We start from the raw sequence: 26,457 nt of genomic DNA on the forward strand, positions 1-26,457 counted from the left end.
ATTATTATTATTACTTTATTTTTCTTTCTTTCTCTCCGTTTTCTTTCAAGGCCACTTTTAGATTTTAGTCATGTTATAGAAAATCTCAATAAAGGTATATATATTTTAAAGAAAGGCAAATATTCAAGACATTCTGGATACTAGTTGCAATGTCTCTTGATGCAATCAATGCAGAAATCAGATCCATCGAATGACCTCCAATTAAAGAGATGTATACAAAGTCTGGAAAATAAATGAATTCATATGCAACTACCATGAATCCCATTCTGGAAGAAAGGTGTAGTACTGTGTATAAATAAACCAAATAAAAATAACCATAAATCAAATTCTATGAGAAAGATGGACTATAAATTTAAAGATATATATCACCATAAATCCTATTTTGGTAGAAACTATATGAATCTATTGAATGAATAAAATCATTGTGAATCTCATTCTGGGAGAAAAGCACAATATATGAATGCAATCATTGTGAATCCCATTCCGGAGGAAAAAGTCCGGGTGCAAATTCTATAAATAAATATGATCCTCGGGTTGTTTTTTTATGTTTTCCAGGCTGTATGGCCATTTCCAGAGGCATTCTCTCCTGATGTTTTGCCCACATCTATGGCAGGCATCCTCAGAGGTTTGGGGGTCTGATGGAAACTAGGCAAGTGAGGTTTATATATCTGTGGAATAATGTCCAGGGTGGGAGAAAGAACTCTTGTCTGCTTGAGGTGGGTGTGAATGTTGCAATTGGCCACCTTGATTAGCATTGAGTGGCCTTGCAGCTTCAAAGCCTGGCTTATTGCTGCCTGGGGATCCTTTGTTCGGAGGTGTTAGCTGGCCCTGATTGAGACTTGTCTGGAATTCTGCATTTATTTATTTATTTATTTATTTGGAGTGCTTCTACCCCGCCCTTCTCAACCCCCTAGGGAGGACTCAGGGCGGCTTACAAAAGGCACAATTCGATGCCCAACAATTCACAAAACAATATACAATTTACAATTTAACATCAATAGTTATTACTAGTTAAAACAATCAATTGTTAAAACAATCAATAGTTAAAACAATTGTATTAACAGCAATAAAATCATTTTGTTGTCAGTGTTCGCCGATTTATAAATCCATAATCCATCCAGGATTGTCATTGTCCTTTCCTACTCTGGTCGTCATTGTCCTTTGTCCAACTGCCGGCTTACCCGAAGGCCTGGTCCCAAATCCAGGTTTTTAACTTCCTCCTGAAGGAGAGGAGGGATGTTGATGACCTAATTTCCCTGGGGAGCGTATTCCACAGGCGAGGGGCCACCACCGAGAAGGCCCTGTCCCTCGTCCCCACCAGTCTCACTTGTGATAAAGGTGGGGCCGAGAGCAGGGCCTCCCCGGAAGATCTTAAACTCCGAGGTGGGACATAGAAGGAGATACGTTCGGACAGGTACGCTGGGCTGGAGCCGTAAAGGGTTTTGTAGGTCAAAACCAGCACTTTGAATTGTTGCTCTTTAATGGGAGGTCGTTCGATGGACCTTTTAGGCTATTGCTCTTTATTTACTGTCCTGATTTTAAAGAGCAACACTCAAATATCAGGGGAATTACTGACATGAAACAATAATGGCCAGCTAACACCTCCGAACAAAGGATTCCCCCAGGCAGCAAGCAGCCAGGCTTTGAAACCGCAAGGCTATTAAATACTAATCAAGATGGCCAATCGCAACATTCACACTTGCCTCTAACAGACAAGAATTCTTTCTCCCACCCTGGACATTCTACAAATATATAAATCCCATTTTCCTATTTTCCAACAGACCTCACAACCTCTGAGGATGCCTGCCATAGATACAAAATGGGGGACAATGCCTGGCTCAAGAGCAGTTTGTGTGAAAAAGATCTTGGAGTCCTCGTGGACAACAAGATAAACATGAGCCAACAATGTGATGTGGCGGCAAAAAAAGCCAATGGGATTTTGGCCTGCATCAATAGGAGCATAGTGTCTAGGTCCAGGGAAGTCATGTTACCCCTCTATTCTGCTTTGGTTAGACCACATCTGGAATATTGTGTCCAATTCTGGGCACCACAATTCAAGAGAGATATTGACAAGCTGGAATGTGTCCAGAGGAGGGTGACTAAAATGATCAAGGGTCTGGAGAACAAGCCCTATGAGGAGCGGCTTAAGGAGCTGGGCATGTTTAGCCTGAAGAAGAGAAGGCTGAGAGGAGATATGATAGCCATGTATAAATATGTGAGAGGAAGCCACAGGGAGGAGGGAGCAAGCTTGTTTTCTGCTTCCTTGGAGACTAGGACACGGAACAATGTCTTCAAACTACAAGAGAGGAGATTCCATCTGAACACGAGGAAGAACTTCCTGACTGTGAGAGCCGTTCAGCAGTGGAACTCTCTGCCCCGGAGTGTGGTGGAGGCTCCTTCTTTGGAAGCTTTTAAACAGAGGCTGGATGGCCATCTGTCAGGGGTGATTTGAATGCAATATTCCTGCTTCTTGGCAGGGGGTTGGACTGGATGGCCCATGAGGTCTCTTCCAACTCTTTGAGTCTATGATTCTATGAGATGGAGGCGAAACATCAGGAGATAATGCTACTGGAAAGTAGTCATACAGCCCTGAAAACTCACAGCAACCCAATGATTCCGGCCATGAAAGCCTTCAACAACACATTAATACAATCCTCCCTAAGTATAGTGATTTTGTATTGTCGAAGGCTTTCATGGCTGGAATCACTAGGTTCTTGTGGGTTTTTTCGGGCTATAGAGCCATGTTCTAGAGGCATTTCTCCTGACGTTTCGCCTGCATCTATGGCAAGCATCCTCTGAGGATGCATCTCAACCTCTGAGGATGCTTACCATAGATGCAGGCGAAACGTCAGGAGAAATGCCTCTAGAACATGGCTCTATAGCCCGAAAAAACCCACAAGAATATAGTGATTTTGCTTCATCCAAATTTCCCTTCCTCTGCATCTTTGCATGGCAGCTGTCAAATGGGAACCGGAAATATTGCCCGCATGACATCGCTTCCTAACTCTATGGGAAGAGTTAGGAAGCAGGGAACGCGAGGACCGTCCTTGAGGATTTGTGACGCAAGCGCGAATCAGCCTGGAGAAGAAAGGGGCGGAGTTATCTTTCTACGCACGCGCAGTTGGAAGAAGGGAGGGTTTGCTGCCCGGAGTCAAGATGGCGGAAGCGGGTGAGTGAAGCCTAGAAGGAAGGCGCTGCTCAGAAGCGGAAGTGGGAGCTGCTGGAGCTGAGAGGAGCCGTTGCCAGGTGAGGGGAGGCGGAGGGTTTAGTTAGGTAACAACTTCGCATGTATTTCTACGTCTAGAGCAGGCCTGGGCCAACCTGGGCCCTCCAGGTGTTATGGACTTCAACTCCCACAATTCCTAACAGCCGGCAGGCTGTTAGGAATTGTGGGAGTTGAAGTCCAAAACACCTGGAGGGCCCAGGTTGGCCCAGGCCTGCTCTAGCTGCACTAGGCCTTCTTCTTCTTCTTACTATGTACTATTTTTTATCCAAAGCTTGATATGTTTTCACAGACCTGCAGATCTTAACTTTTAAAACATGTTTTAAACAGGTTTTATGGGAATCTGGAGTTGTAAATCCAGAAACATGACCTCGGCTTTTTTGCTCCATCTTTAAAGCAATGTAAATCATCATAGGTAGGTATCATAGGTACCTATCATAGGTAAATCATCATAGTGTGTGTACCCACATAATTAAGTTCAATATGAATTATAAAGTGATGCAGTTCAATCTAGGTAACAACTTCACGTGTATTTCTATGTCTAGAGCAAGCCTGGGCCAACCTGGGCCCTCCAGGTGTTTTGGACTTCAACTCTCACAATTCCTAACCCCTTTGTTACGCCAGCTCCACTGGCTGCCGATCCAATTCCGAGTACAATTCAAAGTGCTGGTTTTGACCTACAAAACCCTATACGATTCCGGCCCAGTGTATTTGTCCGAACGGCTCTCCCTCTACATCCCATCTCGAAATTTAAGATCGGCTGGGGAGGCCCTGCTCTCGACCCCGCCACTATCACAAGTGAGGTTGGCAGGGACGAGGAGCAGGGCCTTCTCAGTGGTGGCCCCTCACCTCTGGAACTCACTCCCCGGGAGTTTAGAACAGCAACTTCCCTTTTGGCATTCAGAAAAAAATTGAAGACGTGGATATGGGACCAAGCTTTTGGATATTCTGGCAGCTAAGGAAAGATCTGACGATAAACAAGGGTGAACGGAATGGAATGGATAAACGGACTCTGAACACTGAGCATGAGATTGTTTTGCTATTTTACTATGTATTAATGTTCTTAACTTGTTAATCGTTTAAATTGTTTTTATGTATTGTTTGTTTATTGATTTAGGCATCGACTTGTGCCTTCGTTTGTAAGCCGCCCTGAGTCCCCCCTCGGGGGTGAGAAGGGCGGGGTAGAAGTAATTGAAATAAATAAATAAATAAATCTGAATGACATGCTGAGTATGTGGACCCACATAAAGCAGCTCAATCTGAATTACAGGTTAGATGCAGTTCAATCTGAATCATATGGTAAGTGTATAGACCCACATAAATAATTTGGTGGTCAGTTCAGCCTGAATGCTATGGTGAGTGGAGACCCACACAATGCAGTTCAATCTGAATGATATGGTGAGTGTGTAGACCCACATAAAGCGGTCCAATCTAAATAATATAGTGGTCAGTTCAGTCTGAATGATATGTGAATGTAGACCTACATAATGCACTTCAATCTGAATGATATGATGAGTGTGTAGGCCCACATAAAGCAGTTTAATCTGAATTATAAGGTGATGCAGTTCAATCTGAATGATACGGTGTGTAGACCCACATAAAGCTCATCAATTTGATATCATAGGTAAATATGATGAATTTGGCATCAAAATTAGTAATGAAATTTGTGAACAATCTGTGTGTAATGCGTTTTTGTGGGGTTTTTTTTTCAAATTCAGCATCCAATAATACATTAAAAAAAACTACAGCAGTATTCAAAAGAGTTATTTTAATCACAGTCCTGGGAAATATTATTTCATTTGAATTCAGTGCTCTCTCCACCCATCAGCTAGAATAATTTAGGCTCCTTCCACACAGCTGAATAAAATCCCATATTATCTGCTTTGAAATGGAATATATATATATATTGTGTGTGTGTGTGTGTGTGTGTGTGTGTGTGTGTATCTTATATAAATACAAATGTAATGTTTGTTTGTGGGACTGACATAACTCAAAAATCACTGGACGAATTGTCACCAAATTTAGACACAATACACCTATCAGGCCAACAAGTGACCATCGCTCATAAAAACACTGGAAAACACAACAGAAGAGACTTAAAAAACAAAAATTGCATTACAATGCATGCGCAAAACCATACACACACACACACACACACACACAATACACACAAAACACATATACACAGACTGGGCCACAGCAACACATGGCAGGGGCAGCTAGTGTGTTTCTGTGTGCACACACGCAAACACACATACAGAAATATATATATATACAAAACACATATACACAGACTGAGTCACAGCAACGTATGGCAGGGGACAGCTAGTGTGTGTATACACGCCTACACGCACATACATACATATAGGTTGCACATATAACTTGTAAGCCACTCTGAGTTCCCTTCGGGGTGAGAAGGGCGACATATAAATGGCTTAATTAATTAATTAATATATGGCAGTGTGGACTCAGATAACCCATTTCAACGCAGATATTGTGGGATTTTCTGCCTTAATATTCTGAGTTATATGGCTGTGTGGAAGGGCCCATCGAAATGTAAATTTAGTGTATTTGGCAGCTGGAAATGCCACAGTCTTCACATCTGCTCCAGGAGGAAAACCTCAAAAAGAAAAAAAGAAAACTGCTTCTCTCTTTTATCTCGCCCGAGTTTTTAATTAGTTTTAATCAGTTTATCTTTTAATCATTACATGTAGCACACCCATTATTACTGTGCCTGTGCATATTGTAATTTCTATTTTGTTATGTATTCATATGTTTTATGTAACACTGATGTTATTATTTATTGTTCACATTTTCGATTTGTGTTTTGGTTTTTCTTTATTGTAATTGTCATTTGGGCTTGGCCTCATGTAAGTCGCTCCGAGTCCCCATTGGGGAGATGGTGGGGGGTATAAATAAAGTTTATTATTATATTAAAGGAGCACCCACACGTTGAACCCAAAGGCGCTTTGATAAGCATAATTTGGTACATTGGTAGACCATTTTCTCATTAATCTTTATTTTTGGAAAGCTCACACTGTTTCCTGGCTGGAAACCTGTCTTAGAAAAGATTCAGCTTAGTTGGGATCAAACTGGGACAGGTCAACTATTTTCAGGCCTTCAGTTGAGACTCGGCTGAGTGAGTTTGTTACAGCAAAAACAGAAAGATGTTGGCAGTGTTTTAAAAATTAACAAACTGAAAGTTGCGTAACTCAGAAGGGAAAGTCTAGCTTAACACTGTTGAATTCTTGGGGAGTTTTGAAACTATCAGACATCTATTTATGTATTTGGTATTTTTGTATATCTTGTATTTTCTCCAATTTAAGGCAATTTATGTAACTCCCCTCCCTAAAGTGTTCTCATGACAATCCTTTTAGGTAGGTTGGGCTGATGGCCATTCAGTGAGTTACATAATTTGATTGGGATTAGCACCTCAGTCTTCCAAATCCCAGGCTAAAACTCTAGTCACTGTATTACACTAGCTCTGGCTACTTTCATCCATAAAGTTTTGGCTAATCTTTAAACTTCAGTCTTTAGAGGTCTGACTTTAACTTGTGTACTCTTTACCTTTGGGAATGATCCTTATTTCCTCTGGATCTCTTCTGAATGGATCTTACTTGTTGTTTCCATAATAGAATGATAGTCTCTAATTTTACTGCTGGAGTTTAGGACTTAATTTGGACGTAGATATGTCAGTGAAATGGAAATGTAGTACTCCAGCATCTGTGGAAATGGCATCTGGATCATAAAAGCTTGTGTTCCAATAAATATGTTGTGTTTTAAAGATGGTTTTCTGTTTTATAAAAGTAACTTTACTCTGGGGCACTTACATTTCTACATCTATATGCCAGATTAGTGCACACAGCTGTGTTTGAATAGATTCAAAATATGTAAATGTATGTAAAGGAAAAGGATGTTTTGGAGAATATACTTTCCTAACACTGGCTGTAATGCCATAAACACGGCAAATAACCTTTCACTTTTGAAAAACAACACAGATTTTGGCTTAGAACGGGTGTCCTATGGGATCCAAAGTTTAAACGATTTGTTTGCTTTACAAGCAAAGGACCTCCATATTGTTGTATAACTCTGATTCCGATCCCCTCCTTTTATTTATAACCAGCCCTATCTCCCCTTTTAGATAAAGTAGAAAAGAACAGCAGTGCGCTGAGGTCCAGCTTGACATGTCAACAGCCTAACTCAATTCTCACCTGCTTTTACACATACAGTGTAACTGCTCAAGGACAGAATGGGATTACCCTGCATTGCAATTTAAGACTATATAACTAAACAATTGTCCTTTGTTTTGTTTTTTTCTTTGATGCAACTGTAAGTTTACTGTGAGAACAATCCTATATAGTCATGTGTAAATCTAGAAAATTTAATCAAAAATAAACTCTAAAACCTGGGTCACCTAACCCACGGGTCAGTGTAAGTACTGTACCTGAGCTCTTCTCGAAAATAAGGAAACATCTTCTCCTCTGAGTAGAGTGGGAAAAGACAAGAGGTTATTCTATCATGGGAAAACCTAACCGAAGCACTGACTCTTCCTACTCTCTCTACCATGGTGTCATTTCTGACCTTTTTGAATATCTGGATGGAGAAACAATGGCAGCCAGACCTCCTACATATGGAGAGGCTTCTTTAATGATGTGTGGAAATTTCAGTGTTTGTTTCCCCACTATAAGGAAGATGTCTATTATCAGAAATATTCTCCTTGCCTTCTATAAATAAATATGCACTCATAAATGCTTGAAGTAATGATCTCCCTGTAGCATATTAAGTTGCTCATAAATTTAAAATAATTGTTTACATGTACAAAATTTCCTAAGCAAACTCCACTAGGAACAGTAGCAATGAAGTCTCAGCTTTAATCTCTCATTCTCCTGTTGGGAGGAGACATCTTGAGTCTTCTCATGACTAGCGTTATGGGAAGTTTTGGAACTTTCTTTCTTTGTCCAGGGACATCAGCCCAGACATTCTACTTCTTATGGTGTGTGTAAATGACATTGAAATTACATTCCAGCTGATATGAATCATGACATCAGCCCCATTTGTTGAACGTACTTGGACTTGCTTGGATTGGCAGGTAATTATCTTTATTACTGCTAACTTTTACACAATTTTCTTTTTCAGCTTCATGATGGCAGACGCTAATCCTTCTCCGTTAAGACATTTTGTGCTGGCTAAGAAGAAGATTACAGCCATTTTTGAAGAGCTACTGGATTATGTTACTGAAGGAACACATTTTGTTGAAGGTTGGTTTTAATTGGTGGGAATAGGAGATCAGTTGTTTTGTTGCACTAGGAAAATGTGTGGAATCATAACTTGTTACGTCATAGCATCGATTAGACGTTATTTAAAAAGTTTCACTGTCATGTGTGATAATAGGTTCTGTTTCACTTGTAATATGACAAAATGAAAAGCAGTATGACAATTTAGGGGAGGGGGCAAGTTGGTGAATTTGTTTTTTTAGGCATTTCATCACACACTGAAATTGATCCATCAGTTGTTTTTCATTCTATAATACCTACTGTCCCATATCTGATTTTTCCACATTTTTTTCTTTCCTTACTTTCCAAATCTTTGGCAAGCAGCACGGTTGTTTTGGTTTTTTTAATGCTTTTATTGTAATTGTATTTATCTAATCCATCGAAATACACTTACTTTATATACATCCATAAACCATTACATTTGTGGCCCCCTTTTTCTCTTCCCCCTCCCTCCACCTGTACAACAAAGCATTTGAAAGTGCAGCCAGTCCAGGATTCTGTCCATTTTTTCCTTTATCTGATCATTAGCTTTCCCTTCTTCAACCGATTTCACATATTTATTTATTTATTTATTTACAGCTTTTATATTCCGCCCTTCTCACCCCGCAGGGGACTCAGGGCGGATTACAGTGTACACATATATGGCAAACATTCAATGCCAATTTTGACATACAACATATACAGACATAGACAGAGGCTATTTAACCTTTTATGGCCGCCAGGGGAGCTGTCGCTTTCATTGTCCATCTGCGACACTGATGAAGTACTTCCGCATTCCCCGCACGCTTTTGCTGAAGTCTTAACCAGTTCTCTTTGATTCTTTGTATTTTTATAGACCATGGTATATCTTCTTGTATTATTCCCAGAATATCCTATTGTACTTGTTCATAAGTATATTTGTTCCACCTGTCCATTGTCCATTTTTTTCTTATCCTTCCATCCCAATGCTATTACAGCATGGTCAGCTTTAACCATTGCCATCAAAGTTTGTTGGTCTTCTTTCTTCAGCTTTTGTAGGCCCAGCGTTACAATTTCCAACAGTCCTGGCCCAATGTGCAAATTTACCTTGAATAGCCCATTTATTTGTTCTAATAGCCTCTTCCAGAATCTCTGCACTTCCTCACATTCCCACCACATATGTGTAAACCATCCCTTCCCCTTTTTACAATGCCAACAGTTTGAGCTGGACCCTTTTATCATACATGCTAACTGAGCTGGGGTTCTATACCACTTTAGATAAATCTTTTGTATTAATTCTTGAAACTTTTCCATTTTAATGGTACTTACCCCTTCATTATCTTTTCCACCCTTTCCTTTGAAAGTATGCTTTCCTTACTCCATTTTTGTATTATAGTTCTAAGCATTGTTTCTTTTGCTTCCACTATCATTTTGTATATTACTCCTGCTCTCCCCCTTTTACCTTCTTCCCTTTGTCTGATCAGGAAATCTGACATATTTTCCTCTCTTTTTACTCCATTCTTAACCATTTCCCATAGTCCTCTCAATTTCAACCAATTTTCTCTTCCACCTTTTCCCACCAACTCCATAAAATCCATCAATTCTGCTCCATTATTATATAAATCCTTCACTCTTAAAAATCCTGCTCTATTCAACTTTTTCAGCCAGCACTCCTCTTCATCCTCAAACAAGTTATATAATGTATTGTCGAAGGCTTTCATGGCCGGAATCACTGGGTTGTTGTAGGTTTTTTTGGGCTATATGGCCATGGTTTAGAGGCATTCTCTCCTGACGTTTCGCCTGCATCTATGGCAAGCATCCTCAGAGGTAGTGAGGTCTGTTGGAACTAGGAAAAGGGGTTTATATATCTGTGGAATGATAATGGTGACCATTTAGATAATGTGGGGATCCATTGCTTTTGCCATTTTCCCCATATTATAAAAGCTGATATTCCTTTTATATTCCCTTTTATATTCTTACTAAAAATACCAGCTTTTCCTTTACACCCATTTCTTTCATTTTCTATTCTAATCCATTTTTATTTCCCTTATCTATTTCTATTAAATACTTCAACTGAAAAGCGTCATAATACGCTTGTAGGTTTGGGACTCCCCAGCCCAGTTGATCCCTTCTTGCATAGACTATTTTCTGAGCCACTCTTGCTTTCTTTCCTCCAAATACCCATTCTCGTAACTCCTTATCCCACTGAGCAAGCAGCATGGTTGCAGCCCTATTAACTGTCATTAGTTAGCTGCTTGACATCACAGAAAGTCTGAACTAAATTTGATTAGGACATTGAGTGCATTGGATGACAAATTCAAGTAGCAAGGTCCTTCAATTATTTTTGATAAATAGAGCATATTTACATCAGGGATGAGCATAGTGCAGCCCCAGGGCTATTTTTCTGGCTCTCAAACCTCCCAGATGCACCTGGAATACTCTTTCGAGGAGTTGTTTCACATTTTAAATAAGCATCAAGACCCTCCTGCTCTGTTTAATATCAAAATACATTGAGTCTTTTAGAATGAGAAGTGTATTGTGATGCTTCTGAGGCCAGAATAATGGCCTACGTATCTGCCAAACTTGACTCACTGTGGTTTAATTAATTTGGGAGACTTCAAAAGTTGGTGCTTTTGGATTCTTCCAGTGAAAACAGACACATAATTTTCCTGGCTTATAAAAAGGAATAATGTGGTAAAAATTCTCAAGTGTAAGGGAAATAAATCTAGAAGAGAATAAATGTGTTTTTCTTGCATAGAAGAAATGAATAATTGTTACTCTTCATCTTGGGAATTCTGGGTAGGATTTAAGTGAGGAAATAGTGTTGCTTAGCAGTAGCCCTAGGAAATCATGCTGTGACTTGGGGGTAAGGAGAGGGAATAGGTATTAGGTTATGAAGACAGGGAACTTTGGATCATTTCTGAGCGATCTTTGAATTGCAATAAACCCAACCTGGAACCTTTGTTAATAATAATATATAACACTAATAAATATTTATTTATATGCTACTTTTCTCTCACAGTGGGGACCCAAAGCAGCTTCCAACATATTAAAAATTCCATGCAAAATCAAACAACAGCCAAACATATAAATAAAAAACATTGTAAGCAATCAAGGAAGAAACATAAATGGGCACTTAAAACAATATACATTATTGTACGGTCCTGTCATATTTTATTGCACTTAGCATCGCCCAGTTAAGATTGAATCTTCTCGTCTCTTCAGCGTAACGTTTATTCACTGAAGGCATTTTTGAGTAGAAAAGTTTCCAGCTGTTGCTTGAACGATGGTAGGAAGAGTGCCCTTTTGATCTCCCTGAGGTTATACCAGAGCCGCGGTGCAGCCACCAAGAAGGCTCTCTCTACCATCACCGCCAACCTATTTGGTATGGTGACGGAAGTGAGAGTAGGGCCTCTCCTGATGATCTTAGGCTTCAGGCAGGTTGACATGAAGTGATGTGGTTGGATAAGTAAGTTGCACCTGAATTGTTTAGGGCAGTGGTTCTCAACCTGTGGGTCCCCAGATGTTTTGGCCTTCAACTCCCAGAAATCCTAACAGCTGGTAAACTGGCTGGGATTTCTGGGAGTTGTACGCCAAAACACCTGGGGACCCACAGGTTGAGAACCACTGGTTTAGGGCTTTAAAGGTCAAAACCAACACCTTGAATCAGTAGTGCTGTAAGCAGGTGTGTAGAAGCATGAAAGAGTTCAACATATTATCATCTGCAGGTGTGTAGTTCAGTAGATCAAGGTTAATCTGCCAATCAGTGGAGTAATATGTCACTGGTCTTGCCAGCAATGAGCTTTAGGGATAATGAGACATAATGGTTTAAGGTCAAGTTGAGTTACTGGGACGAATACCTGTCTCACAACACCCCCCCCCCCCCCCCCCGGCCGCCTCAACAAATTTACCCTGTGTTATCTCATAAAATTAATGAAATGCTGTGGCAATGTTGTTAAATTATTTCTGTGTAATTATCCCATCTGATGACAGAAACGTACAAAAATCCAGAGCTGGAACATATAGTTACTGAGGATGAACTGGCAGAAATACAGACATATAAAAACAAATTGGCAATCATTGGTGAAGTTCTTGCACGGCGACACATGAAAGTAGCTTTCTTTGGCAGGTAAGTTTGTTTCTTTCCTGGACTAAACGAGTAAACGTGTCCCTTTTGGGCGCAACCAGATTCCTGCTGATGAAATGAATAGTGAAAATCAGTTTTTTAAAGCATTTCACATATATTATCTCGATGCACCTTAAGACAATTCTGTATGTATGCCAGTATTGTTATTCCATTATTGCAAAATACTGCCTTTCAGAATGTGCTGCATTTTTGTTTGCTCTTTTATTTTTCATACTCATGCTTTTAAGGTTTTTTATTAACTTACAATATCATGTTTAAATATAAGAACAATGATATTTCAAACTTTTTTATGATACTAATTTTTCACTGTATCTGAATTAGGTTAATGATAATAATACAAGAACTGTGCGTATTCAAAGATGCCTAATGAAGTTATGACAAATTCAGTCTGAAATGCAGACTGCCTCATTCACAGTTCACATTCATTTTAATGCTGCTAGTAAGAGATCAGTTGCTCAGTTAAGAATAAAGGAACCTTATCCTGAGACCGTTGTATATCTAGGCCAATACAGCAACTCAGACTCACAATTGATCTTCAGGCAGGAATCTTTTCTAAGCCAATCTCAAATTGGAGGATTCAAAACTGTGCTAATATTGTCCTCCCTTCCCCTTTATAGGACCAGCAGTGGAAAAAGTTCAGTTATCAATGCTATGTTGTGGGACAAAGTTCTCCCAAGTGGCATTGGCCATACAACCAATTGTTTTCTTAGTGTGGAAGGAACGGATGGTGATAAAGCATATCTCATGACGGAAGGCTCAGATGAAAAGAAAAGTGTCAAGGTATGGAGTCCTTGTCACTAATAGACACATTACTGGAAGACCTTATTAAATGTGCCATGCGTTTATTGTTGTTATGTGCCCTCAGGTCACTTCCAACTTATGGTGACCCTAAAGTGAACCTAAGGTGAAAGTAAGAAAACTTGAGATTGATTTAGACATGTGAAATATAAGTAATTCAGATGTTTAGAACTGCGTGAAAGCTGAGGATAAGCGGTAAAGCCTCTGTTCCAGGCTAGAATTCCACTCTTCATTCCTCATTGAACAGTGGTTCTCAACCTGGGGTCCCCAGATGTTTTTGGCCTACAACTCCCAGAAATCCCAGCCAGTATACCAGCTGTTAAGATTTCTGGGAGTTGAAGGCCAAAAACATCTGGGGACCCCAGGTTGAGAACCACCGAGTTAGAAGGTAATACTAGATCAGGACAATCTCTAAGTCAGTTGTTCTCAACCTGTGGGTCCCCAGGTGTTTTCGCCTACAACTCTCAGAAATTCTTGTCAGTTTACCAGCTGTTAGGATTTCTGGGAGTTGAAGGCCAAAACATCTGGGGACCCACACTTTGAAAGCCACTGCTCTAAGTTATAATAGATTGGTAGGAGTCCTAACTGCTAGTTCCAAACAGCTGTTGCAGCATAAAATAATAATAATAATCTTTATTTGCACTCCGCTACCATCTCCCCAAGGGACTCAGTGCAGCTTACATGAGGCCAAGCCCACAGCACATCAATAAACAAAAGCAATAACAATAATCAATTCAAAACAGTTAAAATAAACAGTTAAAATAAACTAAAAAAACAGAAAATACACAATTAGCAATAAACAATAACAATATCAAAACATAGAATAAAAGAGTGGGAAGAGACCATAATGACCATCTAGTCCAGCCCCCAATGAAAGCATCCTGACAGATGGCCACCCAGCTTCTAAAAGCCTTCAATGAAGGAGCTTCCACCACACTCCCAAGGCAGAGAGCAACAACTACGTCCCCCTCCTTTTTGCCTGAAATCATATTGTAGAAATATGGAAAGATGGTAGTAACCAGGAATATATTTATTCGCATTAGGAATGGGTAGTGCTTAGTTCTAGTACTGAAAATATGTTCCTGGGCTCATAATCCTGTAAATAAGAATGTATGCTTTTTTTGTTTGTGGATCATGGAGGTTACTAGTTAAAAAACAGTAAATCCTGTGGGCCTGAAGCTTCCCCGCTACAGGCAGCCCCCAAGTTACAAACAGGATAGATACTGCAGGTTTGTTCTTAAATTAAATTTGTTTGTTAGTTGGAAGGGGTACATTTTTAAAGTGTAACACCAGCCATATATAGGCTTTGGAGAACATAGGGAAGTATTAACAACCCTATGGTGTTTATTTTGCTGTCTGTGGCCCTGTTCAGAAGATTTCATTTTCTGTCCCTGAGATCATTGGAGTTTGAAAAAAAAATTGGCTTCTTGTGGAAACAAAAAATGGTGATAAAGCTTCAGTGGAGGCCCCTTTTCCCCATGATAACTCTTTCAGGAGTGAATTTCCTTTCCTAAGGGTAGATTTCTCTCACTTCCTGTTTTCTCACCCCTGATCTTAACTATATGCCATTTGTAAGTCAGATATTTGTAAGTTGGGGACTGCCTGTACTATGACTGAAAGCCTAAAAGCAACAGCTCAGCCAAGTATCTTTAAAGTTATCACTCTGTCTTAGTAGGCATTGACCTTTTTCTAACCTGTTAATTTCTTTGCAGACAGTTAATCAGCTTGCCCATGCCCTCCATATGGATAAAGACTTGGAAGCTGGTTGTCTGGTCCATGTGTTCTGGCCTAAGGCCAAGTGTGCTCTCCTGAGAGATGACTTAGTGTTGGTGGACAGGTATGGCCGCTAATCTAACTTCAGTGTATAAATGTGCCACCGGGCAATAGAGCTTCCTCTGAGCACTGTTTCCCTCTTGGCTGTACTTTTCCTTGAAATTCTAAGCTCCTGCATGCAATGTTGTCTGGGAGAAAACTGGAACAAGAGGAAGTCCCATGACTGAGCTTTAAAAAGTCTGTCTTGTACTTGGCAGAATTTTAAATTTGTGCTTGCACAACAACAAAAGCCAGAACAATGCAAAAACGGTCCCTGCCACTTCCAAGTTGTCCATGCTTTGCTTTTATAACACAGAAGCCTTGCCAGCTAGGTCAGGAGGAAGAATTTCCTGAGAGGGGTTTATGGAAAAAAAATGTTTCTAAAAAGGGACACATTCCAAAATGCTTTATTTGGCATCCTTAAACCCTAGTGAATTTATTATGGCATAACTGTTGTGGCCGAGAGTCTACTTGGCAACAACTGCTTTTGCTTAATCTTTACCCAGTTTGGTTCCTTTTTGTACTACTGTATTTCTGTTTTATAATATTTTCCTAGCAGTTTTTCAAGGAGGTTTTTTTTTGTAATAAGTCATTGAAAGACTTTATTTTTACTTCAAAAGTAATTATGGTATATACTAGCATGAAGCAGCTCTCACTGTTCAGACACTGTAGGGATCCAATTTCAGACTGGATAATGAATGGTTTTGTGTCAGCAGCAGTATGTACTACTAATTTTTCAGGATTCATGATGCCTGTGAATGTCAAGTAAAATTTGATTACGAAAAAATGGTATGAAAGAAGACTCTTTGTTGTGATTATTTTTTAATTCCTGTATTAATATTTCTTAGCTTTTGAGAACTATAGAAATGGGGCACTCATTGTGTGAGCAGATTTTTGGATGGTGATATTTGCCCATTAAAAAGTGATTTTACAACACATTGAGATTAATCGGGTTCTATTGTGGATGTTGGGAGCTCACACGCCATGTATTTTCCTTACTCTTCTGTGTAAATACTAATGTATGATTACATTCCAGCTTTATGAGGTTGAGATGTGAATACTGTATGTGGCCAGACAAATTCTTTTCTCCTGCATTTTTGTGACCCTTGAAGAATATTAACTCAGTTGACTGGAAGTTGCACTCCAAAACCATAATTTTTTAAAGCTTTGATTAACTTAGCTTCTTGCTCCATCCAAATAAAAAAAATATTATTAACAACTTTGGAAAATATCAGGATATTTATATTAATAATCGTCTTTATTTATATCCCACCACCATTTCCCCAAAGGGACTCAGGGTGGCTTACAAGGCACTCTAAGTGCTTTATAACGTAAATGGTACATGAGCAAAAAACAATTATCACATATAAAGTTACAAAACAAATGCTATCAACACATAAAATAACACAATTTAAAAATTTAACTCCAAACCAAGGTATATTATTTTATCTTGTTCCAAAGTCCAAAAGGAAACTGTAGTAAATGTGTTATGTTTACATTTGTGTTATGCACATGAGAAAGGAGGAGCATGGGCTGCTCTGCAAGAGAAAAAGGCACATTTCTATCATAACCTAATAAGATTGTGTGACTTCTCTCTGACTTATTAAGATGACATGTAGATTGTCCATATCCTACCACTTTTATTTTAAATTGGAAGTGTGTTGCCACCTTGCTAAATAACATTATGACTTTATTCCGCAGCCCTGGTACTGACGTCACCACTGAGTTGGATACCTGGATTGATAAATTCTGTCTGGATGCCGATGTCTTTGTTTTAGTTGCTAATTCTGAATCAACTCTCATGAATACAGTAAGACATGGTTGTTTAGTGGTTCTGTTTATTGGTCTTCCTTGTATCTCATTTTTCTTAAGGGTGATGAACATGGCTTTGTCTTTAATTTTTAGCAAATGTATGATGTTTGATAGGGTTATCATAAAACTGGAATAATAGAACGTTATTCAGAATTTACCATACTTTTACCATGAAATTTTACTCTATGGATTGTTTTCCTTTTGTTCAAGATCAAATCAAGTGGAGTTGTTGTTGTTTTTTGTTAGTATACATATGAAGGTAATGTACATTTTCAAATAATGAAATCATGACAACTTTAGGTGGGAGCTTTCTTTCTTTACTGTGCCCCCTTTAGTTTTCTTTATTTGACACTCTTTCTGGTACTGAAATTAAAAATGCTGTCTTGAGCTTCTGAAATATATGAGCCTCTTCCTTGCAATTGCTAAAAGTGGACAAATGTTCTTCTTCATCAAGGCCACTATCTAAAGAACACATTATATCCGTACTTTATAAAAGTTGTAGATGAAATTTAGGTTAATTTAAGGCAATATAAATGGTAGTTACTTGGTGAAGTCCATTCTGAATCAGTTCTCCAAATACATGGTTCCCAACCTTTGGTTCTCCAGGCATTTTAGACTTCAACTCTCAGATATCCTAGCCATTTTACCAGCAGTTAGGAATTGTGGGAGCTGAAGTCCAAAACATCTGAAGGACCAAAGTTTGGGAACCACTGTTCTAACAGCACCAACAGAATGATTGGACTTGCTGTATTGTTTAGTGGCCGTCTTGGCTTAACGATGCTGGAAAGTGAGAAATAATTACTGAAATTGCGCCTTCAGAGCACTTGAATTTTTACCATGGCTGCTGACAGATACATCAGAACAGAAAATCTATGTGTCACTTAAATATTCAGCTGTCTGTTTTTGAAATGAAGGTACAAATTAAAGACCAAAGGTGACATGATATTCTCATGATTTGAGGAAATGAGTTCACCTTTACATAAAGAATTACTGGCCACAGCTATCTTTTAAAGACCCAGTTGTAAATGTTGTGCCCACTTTCATCCTTTATTCTTTTTTTATTTTTAGGAAAAGCAGTTTTTTCACAAAGTAAATGAGAAACTTTCTAAACCGAACATCTTCATCCTCAATAACCGTTGGGATGCTTCTGCATCAGAACCTGAATACATGGAGGATGTGAGTTGCATTTCTTATGTTACCGCTCTGTGTTAGATCCATACAGTGAGCCCTCTGATCTGCAGGATTTGGATCTGTAGTTTCAGTTAACCAAACGACCAGTAGAAGTCTTGATGACATCACACTACATACATCCCTATGTATCTTTACTGGGAGAATCCCTTAATGTGATGACATTGGTCACATAGACTTAACATACAGTATATACTCGAGTATAATCAGAATTTTTCAGCCTATTGTCGAAGGCTTTCATGACTGGAATCACTAGGTTCTTGTAGGTTTTTTCGGGCTATAGGGCCATGTTCTAGAGGCATTTCTCCTGAGGTTTCGCCTGCATCTATGGCAAACATCCTCAGAGGTAGTGAGGTCTGTTGGAAATAGGAAATAGGTAGTGAAGTCTATTTCCAACAGACCTCACTACCTCTGAGGATGCTTGCCATAGATGCAGGCGAAACGTCAGGAGAAATGCCTCTAGAACATGGCCCTATAGCCCAAAAAAACCTACAAGAACCTAATTTTTCAGCCCTTTATTATGCTGAAAAAGCCCACTTCAGTTTGTACTCGAAAAGTTATTTATCATTTTACTCTGTTGTTGTTGTTATTATTATTATTATTATTATTATTATTACATTTATTATTTTACTCTATTATTGCTATTATTACATTTATTATTTTACTCTTTATTATTATTGGAAGGATACGTAAGCACATTTACATTGAAGAAGATTAGAATAATGGCTTAATCAGAGTTGGACAGTCTTATCTTTCATTACAGTTTTATGTAACTATTCAAAAACATTTAACCTACTGATGCTTCAATGTAATTTTATTGGTATATGTTTTTATTTTGAAATTTACCAGCAGCTGCTACATTTCCCACCTTCGGCTTATACTTGAGTTAATATGTTTTCCCAGTTTTTTGTGGTAAAATTAGGTGCCTTGGCTTATATTTGGGTCAGCTTATACTCGAGTATATGCGTATATCCCAGAGGTATAAGGCAGAAAGGTTACATACTGTATTTACCAGCCATCCTATATCAATATGTGCCTTTTCCTTGAGAGACTAGGGCCCCTTCCACACAGCTGAATAAAATCCCACATTATCTGCTTTGAACTGGAATATATGGCAGTGTGGACTCAGATAACCCAGTTCAAAGCAGATATGGTGGGATTTTCTACCTTGATATTCTGAGTTATTTTCTACCTTGATATTCTGAGCTGTGTGGAAGGGCCCTAGATCTTTATAGTTGAATTCATCATTCCCCTTCTATAAACTAATGAATCCTGAGGTGCTTCTGCCACTGCCTTTCTGCAGGTACGCAAGCAACACACAGAGCGCTGTCTGACATTCCTGGTGGATGAACTCAAAGTTGTGGGTGCTTCTGAGGCTCGGAACCGAATCTTCTTTGTTTCAGCAAAAGAAGTTCTTAGCGCTAGAAAGCAGAAGGCCCAGGGAATGCCTGAGGGAGGTATGTGTGTATGGTATGAGAAGGGTCCTCTTTATCCAGGGTTGTGTTTTTTTAGCAGTTCAGTTTTTTTTTAAAGCCTTGAACTTTAAAGCATAGGCATTTTCTGCATAGCTCCAGACAATCTATGTTCTATTTTGTGCTTTTTAGGTGCTGCACTTGCTGAAGGATTTCAGACACGTTTCCAAGAGTTTCAACATTTTGAGAAGATCTTTGAGGTACATTTTGTGAGCGTCTAAACCAGTTGTGTTTATGGGATGGCAGAGATTAATAGTATAATATCACAGTGGCATTTCCATATCATAATCACAGAAGTGGAAGTAATGTTTTCAAACTGCTAGGTTGGCAGATGCTGGGGTTAACAGCAGGAGCTCACCCCGCTCCCTGGATTTGAACTGCTCTCGGACAGGGAGTTCAGTTTAACCCGCTGCACCATTGAGAGCTTCCATAATGCAGAATAATAATAATAATAATAATAATAATAATAATAATAATAATGCAATTCAATTTGATAATATATTGACTTTAGTTCACAAACATCCTGAATTTGGGTAGATAAAAAAAAAATTCCTAGGGAAAGGGTTGCTTGAAATTTCTGCATCCTAATGTTAGGCTATTTTCTACTTTCTGATATTGTTTTAATTCGGAGGTTGACAAATGGCAGCGTTCCCAATATTTTTGGACTTGCAACTCCAAGCAACTTTAGCTAGCATCCCATTTGAGCTGGAGATGCTTGTCAGGACCCTCTTCATATCAAATCATATGTGCTCTGTCTGCATTATTGGGGAAAGGCAGATTTTGGTATCGTCACCTGTTCGTTTTGACAGTTTTGATTATTGAGATTGCTTGGATGAATTTCTTGTTCTTTTGCATTTTCCATCTCTCTTGCTAAGACATTACTAACCTTTCTACTTCTTATAGCTTCCTGCTACAGCTTTTCTGGTTATGTAGCGCGAGGGGGTGAGCGCATCATGGCCCTTTCACCTTCTGCCTATTTGCTTGCCTGGGATATGACTCTCCTACACATCTTGTCTAGCTCTAATAACGTGCTGTTTATCTTTGAACCTCTTGTTTTTTCATTGCTGATTTCTAGATCTGCTTCATCGAGGATCAAGGGATTTCTCTTAACTATTATTTTGCACTTCTTTTTCATTTCTCTTTATTTTGTCACTTTGCCGTCAATTGAGTAGAGTAGGACTTATGACTCCATACCCTAAGTGCAGTAAAATGAGGTATGAGTATTTGAGAATTATCACTCTTGGGCAAATGGGTGAATAATAATAATAATAATAATAATAATAATAATAATAATAATAATAATAGGACCCAGTCACTGGTCAGATTAGCCCTGTATGTTTCTGGGACCTCCTTGAAGGGTATTCCCCTTAATGCTTTAACAGAAAGTTTTGTCTTACTTAGATATTACTTTTCTTGCATCTACCAAGACTAGAAATTCACCTCAAATGGAAGGTATAATTTCAAAGGAGATTAACTTTAATCCAAAGTTTGTGGGCATACACCACACCCTTCTAATCAGATTCTTTTGCCACTTAATTGACGGAATGGCCTTAGCATAGTTCCTATTGGAGCTTGAACATCAATCCTGGTTTATTTGTTATATTTGGCAGCAGACTACAGGATTGTGATAAATATCATGTATACAGAAGACTCTGGACCAGCTCCGGTTTTCCAGCTAGAAGGGCCCAAGTACGTGATGGAAAAGATATTTTTTTAAGACTCTATAGATCTGCTTCCCACCAGAGCAGAGAGTTCTGAGCTAGATACACAAGTAATCCAACCTGGGATAAGGCAGGATTCTCTGTTCCATATAAGTTAACATCCAACGTTTCCAGATTCTCGCAACTTCATTTCACATATTGAGACAAACCTGGATTCGCCACAGTATACATTCCCAAGCTAGGTGCAGCAGGTCAAACCACTGAGCTGTTGAACTTGCTGTCAAAAGGTTGGCGGTTTGAATCCGGGGAGTGGGGTGAGCTCCCGTTGTTAGCCCCAGCTTCTGCAAATGTAGCAGTTCGAAAACTTACAAATGTGAGTATATCAAAAGGTATTTATTTATTTATTTACAACATTTATATCCTGCCCTTCTCACCCCGAAGGGAACTCAGAGCAGCTTACAAGTGATATGTACATACACTATATTATTATCATATATTATATAATTATACTATACCATTATACTGCAATATTATTAGTAATATTACATATAATACAAAACATATAATTATTATATTATTATATTATATTACTATTAGTATTATATTTTATTACAATATTATGATCAGTATTATATGTACATTCAATATATTATAATTATTAGTATAGCACAATACACAATATTAGTATTATATATTACTGTACTGTAATAAACGCCTTGAGCCGCCTCCAGGTTGAGAGGGGCAGTATACAAATATAATAAATAAATAAATAAATACTGCAAAATTATTAGTAATATTACATGTAGTATATAATATACAATTATAGGTACCTCTTCTGCTAGAGATAATGATGCTCCATGCAGTCATGCTGGCCACATGACCTTGGAGGTGTCTACGGACAACGCCGACTCTTCGGCTTAGAAATGGAGATGAGCCCCAGCCTCCAGAGTCAGACTCAACTAGACTTAATGTTGAGACCAATCATAACTGTTTGACCAGTACACATGTTTCACTACACTTACAGTCATAGTTCTCCATGTAAAACTGAGTCTTGCTGAGAAGCAGTCACTGGAAATGAGTACTGGAAACGCTGCTTTTTAAACTTTTCTTTTGCCCTTGCACATTACTGTAGCTGGACTATGGAAATGACTAGTTAATTGCTTAGTAGAGTTATGACTTTGTTTTCATTCATTCTTTGTTCCTTTTGCTTTCATTGTTTCTAACTTGCTTCATTTTTACAAAAATGTTCATTTAAGTAGCAGCCAAGTGAAAACTCTGATGTAGAAATTCCAGATTGCGTTGGTGATGGAATTGCAGTAATGTGTGTTGTGGCTTGGGCCCCTCGCAGGAGTGTATCTCGCAGTCAGCAGTGAAAACCAAGTTTGAGCAGCACACTATCAGAGCTAAACAGATCCTAGATACTGTGAAAAATATTATGGACAGCATAAACGTGGCAGCCGCCAACCAAAGGTAGGCCTCTCTCCTGTTATGTTCACCTTGTGTAGCTAAGCTGGAAAAGGCCCCTGGGTGGCACTGACCTTTCTTCCCTTTATCAGAGCGTACACAGGTCTTAACCCAATGCTGGCAAGAGGTGAGTACAGGATCTTTCTGGTTTGTCCCTTCAGGTGCATAAAAAAAAGGTTTTGGCTTTTCCCAGTGATGCTTTGGTTTTACTCTAGCTGAGTTCCCAGAATCCCAAAAAAGTCTCTATATCTTGGCAATTCTGTCCAAAACTGATGTAAATCCTTATCAGTAACACCACCTCCATTGTCTATTTCTTTGCATGGAGTTTTTATTTGTGTGATAGTCTTTAATGAGAGAGAGAAGGACATGCAAGTGAAGACTTAACTCCCTATAACCGGGACTGTGGCGCAGCTGGCTGAGTGTCAGCTGCATTAAGATCACTTCTGACCAAAAGGTCATGAGTTCGAAGCCAGCCCGGGTCGGAGTGAGATTCCGACCAATTGTGGAGCTTGTTGTTGACCTTTGCAACCCGAAAGACAGTTGCATCTGTCAAGTAGGAAAATTAGGTACCACTTATGTGTGGGGAGGCTAATTTAACTAATTTATGAGGCCATAAAAAAGACTTCAGCAAAGCACTCCAGCAAAAGCATGCAGGGAATGCGGAAAGTACTTCATCAGTGTCGCAGATGGACGATGAAAGTGACAGCTCCCCTGGCGGCCAGAAAAGTTAAATAGCCTCTGACTGTCTGTCTATATCTGTTGTGTGACTTTGGCATTAAATGTTTGCCATATATGTGTACATTGTAATCCTCCCTGAGTCCCCTGTGGGGTGAGAAGGGTGGAATATAAATACTGTAATAAAATAATAAATAAATATATAAAATAAAATATGTATTGGAGGGTCCACATTCATCTTACAAGGGGAAAAATCCATACCTCCTAAAATCCTCTCTAAGTACAGGGATTCATCCTCTCCCCTTATCATGGTATTATCTAGTCAGTGTAAGACAGGAAATAATGGATATACATAATAGCCAATTAAACGTTCAATGTGTTGTTGAAGGCTTTCATGGCCAGAATCACTGGGTTGCTGTACGTTTTTCAGGCTGTATGACCATGTTCCAGAAGCATTCTCTCTTGACGTTTCGCCTGCATCTATGGCAGGCATCCTCAGAGACCTCACAACCTCTGAGGATGCCTGCCATAGATGCAGGTGAAACGTCAGGAGAGAATGTTCCTGGAACATGGCCATACAGCCTGAAAAACTTGAAGCAACCCAATTAAAAGTTGGTACTTCTATTGGGAATCCATGTAGATTGGAGATCAAAGCTTTCTCTTCTTGTTTGTAGTTGTGGGCCTAGCTTTGGGTTCAACATGTCAAGTCAGGGTGATGAAAGCAATTGTATATTCAGGCCTATATCACCGTATTTTTGGACTAATCACTGTATAGATTCAGGCTGATGGTTGCTTTTCTGCTGCTTTAGAGTCCATTCAATGGAAGAACGAGAGGACCAGAAGGACAGGCTGGATTTTGTACGAAACCAACTCAATTTGTTGACAGAGGACATAAAGAACAAAATCAAAGAGATTACAGAGGAAGTTGCCAACAAAGTAAGTTGCAGATTCCTCAGAAACTAAATACTTAATGAATTTAAATTTTGGAGTGGCCTTAAAATTCCTCTTCTGCTGGAATCGTTTATTGAAATCATTGCAATACTCAGTAGTTCCTAGAAATAGTGCAAAATGTCTGTGAACAGGAACTAGGGAATTCAATATTGAAAATGGGAACTGATATTCCTTTTGGGGTTCAAGGGAATGGTGACAGGTTATAGAATAGGACAAGTATTGAATGCAGAAGGTCCTAGATTCAGTTTGTAGCATTCAACTGAACAATCGTGTGTGCCATACCTGAGACAAGTCTGGGATGCCAGAAGACAGATGTCAATAAGAGTAGATAGTCATGCACGACACAGATCAAAGATCAAACATAATATGAGACAGTTTCATAAGTTAAATGTTGTTGATTTAAAAGTTTTGAGAATTTCCTGAAAGCATATATAAGAAAGAGGCATTTTTTTTAAAAAAAAATACTTTTTTAAAAAAAAGTTTGAAATAACCACCATACACGTTTTCCTTCAACTTTTTTTCATGCTGAATTTATCCACTACACATTTATCTTTTCCAGGTGTCTTCTGCCATGTCTGAGGAAATTTGTCGACTTTCTGTTTTGGTAAATGAGTTTAACTCTGATTTTCACCCATCCCCACAAGTCATGAAACTGTATAAAAATGTAAGTTTCCCCACAGATCATCATTTGTGTTGTTCAGCTTCTTTAGCAGTCTAACATTTCTTTTTTAACGAACATTATGTGTTACCTATCCATTGGTTAGAAGATCATATGTTATTGTTTTTATTGCTGTAATACAGAGTTGGACAAAATGGTAACAGGGGGCTGGTTTTAGCTATGAATAAGTTTTTAATTGGTTTGAAGAGTTTTAATTGTTTATTTTTAATACTGTTCATGTTTAATTTCATTTTTAATGTTTGTACATTTTTAAGTTTAATTGTATTGTATTGGTGTTATTGCGAGGCACTTTGAATCCTTTTTAGAGAGAAAAGGCGAGATAATGATGATAATAATAATCACCATCTGTTCTTTAGAATTTAGAAAAGAATAATTCTTTGCTTTCATATTTACTTGGTTCAGATGCTGTAGGAGCCCCTGGTGTGCAGTAGGTTAAACCACTGAGCTGCTGAACTTGCTGACCAAAAGATTGGCAGTTCAAATTCAGGGAGCAGGGTGAACTCCCACTGTTAGCCCCAGCTTCTGCCAACCTAGCAGTTAAAAACATGTAAATATTAGTAGATCAATAGGTACCGCTTCTGTGGGAAGGTAATAACACTTCATGCAATCATGCCATCCACATGACCTTGGTGGCGTCTATAGACAACGCCAGCTCTTCGGCTTAGAAATTGAGATGAGCACCACCCTCCAGAGTTGGATATGACTAGAATTAATATCAAGGGGAAACCTTGCCTTTACTTTACCTTCAGACACTGTAGAAAAACCTAGAAATAAAAGGAATAATCTCAAGAAGTTGTGTAGAAGGGTCAGGAAATGGGTTTTTTTGCCCAAGGACTTCATTGACAGTGTGGAAACTTGAAGGTCACATCAAGTTCACATGACACTGATGAGTGCAGTCAAGCTGCAAATTGGGCACGGAGGTAGCTGTGTGCCTTCAAGTGGCTTCTGATAGATGGCAACCTTACCTTAGGGATTTCTTGGCAAGATTTGTTCAGAAGAGGTTTGCCTTTGATTGCCACTGAGGCTGAGAGTGTGAGTTTGCAAAAGTCGTCAGTGGGTTCCCATACAGGATTCAAACTGGCTGTCCTGGGTAGGATTGCAGTGAGGTCTTTTCACTTTCGGCCCCTGCCCATCCAATGTATCCACACACTTAACATACTATTGAGAGCTTCAAAGATCTTCTGCTAAAGATTAACACAGATCCCCTGCTGAGGATAAACAAAGTCTGGAACTGCATGATTTGCCTGCTCCTGTTGCCTTGACTGTTTGTTCTTCACTCAACTAAGCTAAGCATTAGTAGGTTCTGCTAGTCTAAAACGCTTAATAGGTAACCAGAAGTTCATT

The 26,457-nt window shown here is 39.0% G+C and overlaps 1 protein-coding gene across 2 annotated transcripts in view; it reads left to right on the forward strand.

Moving 5' to 3' along the window:
• The first annotated feature begins 3,110 nt into the window (after positions 1 to 3,110).
• The window catches only part of MFN1 (mitofusin 1), a 35,102-nt gene continuing 11,755 nt past the window's right edge, over positions 3,111 to 26,457 (forward strand). Inside the window, exons 1-12 of one of the 2 annotated variants that reach the window (XM_060767476.2) lie at positions 3,111 to 3,246; positions 8,360 to 8,481; positions 12,448 to 12,583; positions 13,219 to 13,381; positions 15,112 to 15,236; positions 16,913 to 17,021; positions 18,092 to 18,199; positions 19,515 to 19,668; positions 19,816 to 19,883; positions 22,693 to 22,814; positions 24,293 to 24,419; positions 24,994 to 25,098. In XM_060767476.2, the coding sequence (XP_060623459.1) occupies positions 8,364 to 8,481; positions 12,448 to 12,583; positions 13,219 to 13,381; positions 15,112 to 15,236; positions 16,913 to 17,021; positions 18,092 to 18,199; positions 19,515 to 19,668; positions 19,816 to 19,883; positions 22,693 to 22,814; positions 24,293 to 24,419; positions 24,994 to 25,098 (1,335 nt within the window). In that variant the 5' untranslated portion in view covers positions 3,111 to 3,246; positions 8,360 to 8,363. The remainder of the gene's footprint in view (positions 3,247 to 8,359; positions 8,482 to 12,447; positions 12,584 to 13,218; positions 13,382 to 15,111; positions 15,237 to 16,912; positions 17,022 to 18,091; positions 18,200 to 19,514; positions 19,669 to 19,815; positions 19,884 to 22,692; positions 22,815 to 24,292; positions 24,420 to 24,993; positions 25,099 to 26,457) is intronic. The other variant, XM_060767475.2, reaches the window with a different exon arrangement.

Source organism: Anolis sagrei, chromosome 3, assembly GCF_037176765.1.
Source record: "Anolis sagrei isolate rAnoSag1 chromosome 3, rAnoSag1.mat, whole genome shotgun sequence".
Taxonomy (NCBI): domain Eukaryota; kingdom Metazoa; phylum Chordata; class Lepidosauria; order Squamata; family Dactyloidae; genus Anolis; species Anolis sagrei.